Raw genomic sequence first — 9,431 nt, forward strand, 5'->3', positions numbered from 1 at the left:
TTCTCCTTCATGTCCTACAAAATATACTTTATTTCCCTTCATACACTATGTATCGGACACATCTCATCAAAGTGTGTGGGCTGTAGTTACTTTAATACGAATATTCTGTTTGCCATAGAATAAATACATTATAATCCTCCACAAAACTCCACTTTTAAGAGGTCCATCAGTTTTTTATCTCACTAATTCCAAACTCTTATCCCTCAATTCCTACCATCAAAACTACAAATACAATTTGAATCCAAACTCTACAGTGATAACAACAATCATGTAGTCATCACATATCTACTGCATATGTATCTAATTTTGACCAAATTCCAATTGGACAATAAACTGTACCTTACACCAGGTTAACATCATCATCACATTAGTAATAATAATCTCTCAGAGCCGTGCACAGTGGTGAACTTGTTAATGTCATAGGTAGGCAGGGAGGTAAATAAATTAACAGATAATTTTATGTAAGTATATTTAGTAAACTGTTCTAATCAGTGTGCACCTTAATAGTAAGCTAAACATCATAACAGCAATGTGTTTGATGAAGAAATCATTGCGGACTTTAAATGTCATCAAACTACTCCTCAGAATTCAGCACCACGGACAGAAGTTAATTTACTGTTTTCCTCAACTATTACATATAAAACATGGTGTCAGTTAAATTCACTTATTTGAATATGGCAACATTGTTGCTTTTACCAGAAAAGCAGATCAAATTCCACCAACAGACCAAAGTCTTCAGGGTGCAAATGTCTACCATGCACAATAAAAAAATAAAAAAATAAAAAAAATAAAAAAATAAAAAAAATAAAAAAATAAAAAAAATAAAAAACGTTCTTCTTACCTCCCCTGAAGTGTTTCTCCTGTCAGGGAGCACCAAAGTGTTGGCGTGGCTGCCCGGGACGACGGTGGACCCGATACTCATCCTGGGTCCAACTAACATGTAGCGTTTGTCTCCCGATCTGTACTGGATGCTGTGACACAGCGTGCCATCATAATTAGCGTCTTGTAGATATTTGGAAGTGTACTCTGTGGATTTGGAGCACTGCATGGCGATCAGCACGATGATGCTGATGACAAAAAGCAGCGAGACGGAGCCCAATGTGATGATGAGATAAAAAGTCACATTGTCCTCCTCATTGTCCACTTTTGCTGCACTTTTGACATCGGAAGCTGCAAAAGCCTCTTTGGGCTCCACAAGTTTGACAGTCACAGTAGCTGTTGCCGAGAGCGAAACGTTGCCGTTGTCTTTGACCAGTATGAGCAGTCCATGCTCAGCCTCGTCTGTCTCCGTCAAGGAGCGAAGTGTTCGGATCTGGCCCGTATAGCGGTCCAAAGAAAACAGACTGTGGTCGGTGACTTGCTGCAGAGAAAACAGCAACCAGCCGTTATATCCGATATCGGCGTCATAGGCTCGGACTTTAGTCACCAAGTCTCCTGCTTTCATATTGCGGGGAATCTCCTCCACGCCTTCAGCCGAACCGTTGGAGCTGACTGGATACAGGATGACTGGAGCGTTGTCGTTCTGATCCAGAATGAACACGTTCACCGTCACGTTGCTGCTCAGTGGAGGACTTCCGCCGTCGGTGGCCACCACTTGGAACTGGAAACTTTTCAGCGTCTCAAAGTCAAAACTTTTTAGTGCTGATATTTCACCATTCTCGGGGTTGATGTTTAAAAAAGTTGACATTTTAACTTGGCCTCCTTCTCCTCTGTTAATGTGATATGTCAAAGCTGCGTTTTCATTCAAGTCTTTATCAAATGCAGTGACGGAAAAAATGGACTTCCCTGGCACATTATTTTCCAGCAAATAAAGTTGGATTGGATTGTGCAAGAAGGTTGGAATATTATCATTAACGTCTGAAACGTCAACGTGGAGAATTTTAAAAGTGGACAAAGGAGGTCGACCACAGTCTGTAGCTGTGATTGTGATGTCATAATCCGCCACTAATTCTCGATCCAGTCTGTCTTTCAGAACCAGCGAGTACATGTTATCTTGAAATGAAGGTTTTAACTCGAATGGGACATTTTGTGAAAGACTACATATGACTTTGCCGTTCAATCCGACATCTTTGTCGGTGATGCTTATAAGAGAAATGACAGTCCCAGGTTTGGAATCTTCCGGTACAGTTTTTGATAGATGTGTTATTTCTATTTCAGGTTGGTTGTCATTTTCATCAACTATTCTTATGATCACCCTGCAATAGGTACTCGTAGGAGGTTGTCCTTTGTCTGTGGCATGAACATCTAATTTATAAACGTCAACTTTCTCAAAATCAATTTGACCCTTCACTCTTATTTCACCAGTGATTCTATTCAAACTAAACATTTCATAGATTTTTGAATCAAGTTGTCCTCCAAAATAATATTCAATTTCACTGTTTAATCCATCGTCCAGGTCAGTTGCTTCCACCTGAATGATGCTTGTGCCAGGTTTCACATTTTCAGATAAAGTTACAGAATAGACGTCTTGAGTAAATGTTGGATGGTTATCATTTGAATCAAGCACTTTAACTGTAATGTTAAGACTTCCCGATCTTGCTGGATTTCCACCATCAACTGCAGTAAGAACAAGTCTGTGCTCAGAGTGTTTTTCTCGGTCCAAAGACTTTTGTAAAACTAAAAATGGCACCTTATCTTCACCTATTTCTCTAATTTGTGTGCTAAAATATTCATTTGTATTTAATTTATACATACGCACTGTGTTAGAGACAACATCTGGGTCATGTGCATTTGGTAGCTGAAAGTGTCTACCTGGAAGAGTGGACTCAGCTATTTCTAAAATTAATTCTTCCTCTTGAAAAGTAGGTGAATTGTCATTAATGTCTATAATTTCTACACCAACATGATGAATTTCCATAGGATTCTCAGCGACTAATTTCAGATTAACTAAACATGGTGAGATGCCCTCACATATCTCCTCTCTGTTGACGGTTTTATGCACAATGAGGACGCCATTGTTCACATTTACCTCAAACTGAGCCCTCTCATTGCCTGAAACAATCCGAAAATGTCTCTCCAGCAACGTGCTGATGTCCAATCCCAGATCCTTGGCGACATTCCCCACCACGGTTCCCACTTTGACTTCCTCCGCAATGGAATATTTGATCTGTGCTGCGATCTGCTCCAGACAAACCAACATGATGCAGAAAAAGAGACCTCGCCTTTGTCCTCCTGCTCCCATCTTCCCAGCTTGGGTCACAGCATTCAAATCCAAATTCCACCAAAAAAATTAACCACCAAAAAGACAGAAATGTTTATCTTAAAAGTATGCCAAAAAAATTAAGGCAATACAGGACTGAAACGACCGCAACATCCGTCTCTGTTGAAGGAACCGTCTCATCTGATGACTTGAACAAAACGGTTCCAGAAAGGGCAGGACGCCTAAAAATGCTCAACACTGTATACTGATAAGACACTGCCACCTAGTGGTTATATTTTATTATGCGCATGGGTAATATTACCATAAACTATAAAATGTGCATCAGCGTGATTTTGAATTGTTGTCGTGTCGTTTTTGTAACTCTTGTTCTACAAAATACACTTTATTTCCCCTTATACACAATGTTAAGGACAAAACACATCAAGGCCTGCATGTGTGCTGTAGTTAATTTGATAAATAGATTCTGGCTTCCATACAAGAAATATACAGAAAGAATATTAGAATAATAATATAAGAAATAGTCCTCCACAATATTCCTCCTTTATTTAAAAACAGATCCATGAGTCTTTTACCTCACTAAATTCACTAAATCAAAACATAAATCCTTCCATTACTTCCCTCAACACAATATATACAACTCAAATCTAAACACTATAGTCAAATGATAAATAAAATCAAATAGTTATCACATATGCAGCTAACATTGGTAAAACGTCCATTGGACATTATGATGTCGCTTCCAGGTCAACATAATCAGTATGGTGTCCAGATCCTTTCAGGACGATGGAGAGTAGAGAAATTGTTAACTAATGTTTGAGGAAGTCGGGGAAGTAAAGTAGGTTAAAAGGTAATTTTATATAGATGCTAAATTGATTATGAGAATGTTTCTTGTGTTCTTGCAGTATTTGCTTTCTGTTGGTTAGTCAGCCCAGTAGCCCCTATATGGTTATGTTATTGTCCAGCCCTGATGATCTTAAATGTTGAACTTGTTTGTGGTTGTCGTTGAAGTTATATATGGCTTAAGTTCTAGATTTACGCTCTCTTATTTTGTTCATACTTGTTGACTCCATTTGGATCCAACAGTCAATATTTTAAACACAACACACATGATCAATACAACTGCATGGAAGGATTCAACACAACAGCATTGCATGTACATCCATCCATCCATCCATCCATTCTCCTCACAAGGGTCGCTGGGGGTATCCTAGCTGGCTATGGGCAGAGGTCGGGGTACACCCTGAACTGGTTGCCAGCCAATCGCAAATTGCATATACACCAATGATTTAAAAAATAAAAAATAAAAAATAAAAAAATAGCAAAAGTTTGCCTCCGCAGATGTGGTACTGCTGTCATGAACTGTAAGATGTTGAAAGTTTGGAAATTGTTCTCATCAATGTGAACCTTAACAGTAAGAAAATATCATGACAGCAAAGAGTTTAATGAAGAAATCATTGTGGAACTTAAGTGCAAACTAAACTCCCCAAAATTTAGCACCACCGACAGAGGTGTATTCACTTTCCTCAACTACAAAGTCTAAAATAAACAAACTGTCAGTTAGAAACAATTCAATGATTTTGATGTGACATTTTGCTTTTACCAGAAAAGCAGATCAAATGGCAGCGACACACTAAAGTCTTCAGGGTGCACATGTCTATTGTAAGGAATTACCACAGTAAAAAGAAAAGGAAAAAAGTTCGTCTTACCTCCCCCGAAGTGTTTCTCCTGTCAGGGAGCACCAGAGTGTTGGCGTGGCTGCCTGGGACGATGGTGGAGCCGATACTCATCCTGGGTCCAACTAACATGTAGCGTTTGTCTCCCGATCTGTACTGGATGCTGTGACACAGCGTGCCATCATAATTAGCGTCTTGTAGATATTTGGAAGTGTACTCTGTGGATTTGGAGCACTGCATGGCGATCAGCACGATGATGCTGATGACAAAAAGGAGCGAGACGGAGCCCAAAGTGATGATGAGATAAAAAGTCACATTGTCCTCCTCATTGTCCACTTTTGCTGCACTTTTGACATCGGAAGCTGCAAAAGCCTCTTTGGGCTCCACAAGTTTGACAGTCACAGTAGCTGTTGCCGAGAGCGAAACGTTGCCGTTGTCTTTGACCAGTATGAGCAGTCCATGCTCAGCCTCGTCTGTCTCCGTCAAGGAGCGAAGTGTTCGGATCTGGCCCGTATAGCGGTCCAAAGAAAACAGACTGTGGTCGGTGACTTGCTGCAGAGAAAACAGCAACCAGCCGTTATATCCGATATCGGCGTCATAGGCTCGGACTTTAGTCACCAAGTCTCCTGCTTTCATATTGCGGGGAATCTCCTCCACGCCTTCAGCCGAACCGTTGGAGCTGACTGGATACAGGATGACTGGAGCGTTGTCGTTCTGATCCAGAATGAACACGTTCACCGTCACGTTGCTGCTCAGTGGAGGACTTCCGCCGTCGGTGGCCACCACTTGGAACTGGAAACTTTTCAGCGTCTCAAAGTCAAAACTTTTTAGTGCTGATATTGTGCCGGTGACCTCATTAATATTCAAAAATGATGTCACACTGTCACTTTTCCTTTGGAGCGAGTATGCCACAGCTGCATTTTCTTCCCCATCAGCATCTTCGGCGCTCACAGAAAATAAAGACACTCCTGCTTTGTTGTTTTCCAGCACATAAAAAGTGTAAGGGCTTTCACTGAATAAAGGTCTATTATCATTAACATCCAGTACATCTACATGTATGACCTTAGTCGAGGACATAGAGGGTGTCCCTAAATCTTTAGCTGTTATTGTGATATCATACACATGCTCCCTCTCTTTGTCTAAATAGTCTTTAGTGACAAGAGAATATGATTGCCCATCTGGGGACGACTTGAGGGCGAAAGGCAAATCCTCCGGCAGGCTGCAGACCACCTGACCATTCACACCTGAATCCAAATCATTCACGCCCACCAGTGCCACCACTGTACCAAGAGGGGCATTCTCTGCAATGTGACTCAGCAATGAGGTGATGTCTATTTTGGGCCGGTTATCGTTCACATCATCCACTCGGACTACCACGTTGCATTGTGTGGACAGCGACACGGCGCCTTTGTCCACAGCCACTATCTTCAGCTCATAGACTTGTTTCTCTTCAAAATCGAGCTCTCCTTTAACTGTTAGTTCTCCGCTTTTTTTATTCACATCGAACGGCATGCTGGAGAGTCCTCTCAATTTGCTTCGTAGAGAATATTCAATCTCACCGTTCAATCCCTCGTCTGAGTCTGACGCGTTGACTGTCAGCAGATATGTCCCCACTGGTGCGTTCTCCTTCACAGTAATGGAGTATTTCTGACGGTCGCACACCGGTGCGTTATCATTTATGTCAGATATAATAACCGTGATGTTAATAGTACCTGTTTTAGGTGGTTTGCCCCCATCCGCGGCCATCAATATTAAGTGGTGCTGTGCTGCGTTTTCTCTATCCAAAGGCCGCTGAAGCACAAGAAAAGGCACCTTCCCCTCCTCGCCAAAGTCTTCAGTTTCCAGGTGGAAAAAAGTGTTGTGGTTCAGCTTGTACATCTGGACGGAATTCAAACCAACATCCAAGTCTTGGGCTCCTTCAACTTGAAATTTGGATCCAACTACAGCCGATTCCAGCACCTCTAAAGTGCAATTATCATCAAGGAACTTGGGCGAGTTATCATTCACATCCAGTACCTCAACAAGGATTTGATGCATCTCCAAGGGATTTTCCACAATCACTTTGAGATTGGTGATGCACGGCACGGTGTTACCGCACAGGTCCTCGCGGTCTAATTGCCGGTGGACAGATAGAACACCATCTTTTTGATTTACCTTGAACTGCTCCTGCTTTGTTCCTGACACCGCACGGAGATTTCTGTCCAGCAACCGCCCGACGTCCAGCCCAAGGTCCTTGGCCACATTTCCAACCACTGTTCCCGGTTTTACTTCCTCCTGGATTGAATATCTTATTTGAGCAGAGATTCCTTCTGGATGGAGAACAATCAGCAGTGGCAAACACAAAGAAATCCAAGTCTGCGGCCATTGTCCTCCCATGCTACATCCTGCCATTGTTAATCAGGGACGATTTCTAACCACAGCTATTCAATATTTCTTGTAGTCGATATCTCCAGTGTTTCATATCGGATCATAAACAAATATACAGGAGAGTAATCATTTTGGTGGAGCAACGATCGCTGCTTCTCGTCCGCCTCTGTTGGTCGACGATGAATGTAGAATGAGAAATATTACACTCCTCACACCCACTCTCATTATACAGTCTAACAGCGCAGCCTACTGTCAATAACCTGATACTGCAATCTGCTAAAAAGTCATGGATGAAACTATTTCGTGTTACATAACACTCTTTAGGTCAGGTTTTAATTAGGATATGTAAAAATGAAGCCATGGCAGTAAAAAAATATATATTGTTCAAACCCCATTTGGAAATTATATGCCTACTATCTATTTCATCTCAAATCACACAGCTCTTTTATGAATTTATTTATACATTTCCAATGAATGATATTTTGTTCATGATTCCGTAATTATTGCCAATGTTTGGACTCTGTTGGCAATAATGAATGAACATATGGGGGGAGAGGGAGGGGGGGACATTTTAACGTTTTTAAGATGATATGAGATAGATGGCACACCAGGACCATGGACTGGTAGAACTCAAGCACCTAAAAAAAAATCACAATAGAATTTACATTAAGTTTACTTAACAGAGTGAATTTGAATTTCGAATCAGCCAATTTTATATCTTCTCATAAAAAACGGTGCCTCAGAAGATGTATCAAAAAAGTTTTCAATTAGTTTCACAGAAGTTATGAATACTATAGATGAATAAGTTTCATATGGCCAAAACGTTTATTAATGTAAGAAATTTACTTTGAGATATTTAAGTTCCACCTCCGGAAAAAACTAACAAACAAACAAAAACAAAAACAAAAGCAGACAGAAAGTTTACACTCACCTCACTTTTTTTTCCCTTAAGTTCTCTCCTGAAAGAGTGATGTCACACCCGGTGTGGGGATTCACAGAGTTAACTTTGTTGTTGACTTTAGAGGGCAAAACCACCACAGACTAACAAAGTGGAATGCGGTCTTGGAAACACAAAAAATGAAAACCACTGTTGCCATATTTACATATTTATATTCAGAGATAATTTTATCAAATCTAACCAAGGTGCACGCCTGCTAATTTACCATTGCAAATATGTTTATTTGAAACTGAAAATTGCCATTTAAAGGAACATCTACGCTAAAAATAAATAAATAAATAAATAAATAAATAAATACATAAATAAATAATGACAATACAGTAGTATAGTGAGACCACAATTCATGATAAATGGCACCATAGCAAGGATTTTTATTTAACATTTATTTGTCAAGGTAATTGAGAACAGATTCACATTTGCCCACCTGCAGCAGTGAAAATCTTATCAACCTCATACATGAGCTTGGCAAGATTAGTGTATAACATACATTAAAGAATATTCCAAATATGTATAATTTGATACTCCTATATCTATCTATTAATACTGTTGTAAAAATACACACGCAACCTTAGTGAGGCAAAGTATAATATATACTTTATTAATTATCACATAGCACTTATCATCATTAGAATGATGTGTTTGCAATGGGGGGCACCTATGTGAGTGACCAAAAAATAAAAAATAAAAATAAAAAAAATCAATAATAATATAATAATGAAATCAACACTGACCATTTTAATTAACACCAGGCATTATTGCAAATATATTACAATTCAGGTCAATTGTTTTAGGTTAATAAAAAAACTGCATTTAATATTCAGAAATAAAAACAAAATCTAAACTTATAGTGCAAAATATTTCTTTAAAAATTATACAACAGCTTATGTAAGTGTTTTATAATTAAAGATTAAAAAGCATGATGGAAAACATGCATTCGCCAATATTAAGCTAGGAGAATTCCAGTCGGCCTAAAAAAAAATGCTTTCATGTAAAAGTTCATCCTGCAACAATAAAACATCATTATATACAAACAGTAAGTAAAAAAAGAGTTTTTTTAAATAATGATTGTATGCTGCATTCTGAAAACATGACCAAAATGAGAAAAAAATGCAGTTGTCTGCAAAAAGAGAAATAAGTGAACCTTAAAGGGAAGCTTGCAATTTTCAAAAAATAAATTTTATTTTATTTGTCAAAACAGTTGTTATGACTTGACAATAGTATATGATAATTGTGTCTCTGATTTGATATAGCCTATTACACCAGAAACCACTTG

General features: G+C 39.2%; 1 protein-coding gene and 1 pseudogene across 1 annotated transcript; both read right to left on the reverse strand.

Annotated features, from left to right (window-relative positions):
- Nucleotides 1–484: 484 nt before the first annotated feature.
- Nucleotides 485–3,327, reverse strand: LOC144026263 (protocadherin alpha-8 pseudogene; annotated as a pseudogene).
- A 1,472-nt stretch (nucleotides 3,328–4,799) lies between these two features.
- LOC144026264 (protocadherin alpha-8-like) lies at nucleotides 4,800–7,359 on the reverse strand. The gene is made up of 2 exons (XM_077532848.1): nucleotides 4,867–7,359; nucleotides 4,800–4,814 (listed from the first exon to the last, which is right to left on the reverse strand). The coding sequence occupies exons 1-2, from the start codon at nucleotides 7,222–7,224 to the stop codon at nucleotides 4,800–4,802; spliced, it is 2,373 nt and encodes a 790-aa protein (XP_077388974.1). The 5' UTR covers nucleotides 7,225–7,359.
- Between the last annotated feature and the right edge of the window lie 2,072 nt (nucleotides 7,360–9,431).

Source organism: Festucalex cinctus, chromosome 9 (assembly GCF_051991245.1).
Source record: "Festucalex cinctus isolate MCC-2025b chromosome 9, RoL_Fcin_1.0, whole genome shotgun sequence".
Lineage (NCBI taxonomy): Eukaryota > Metazoa > Chordata > Actinopteri > Syngnathiformes > Syngnathidae > Festucalex > Festucalex cinctus.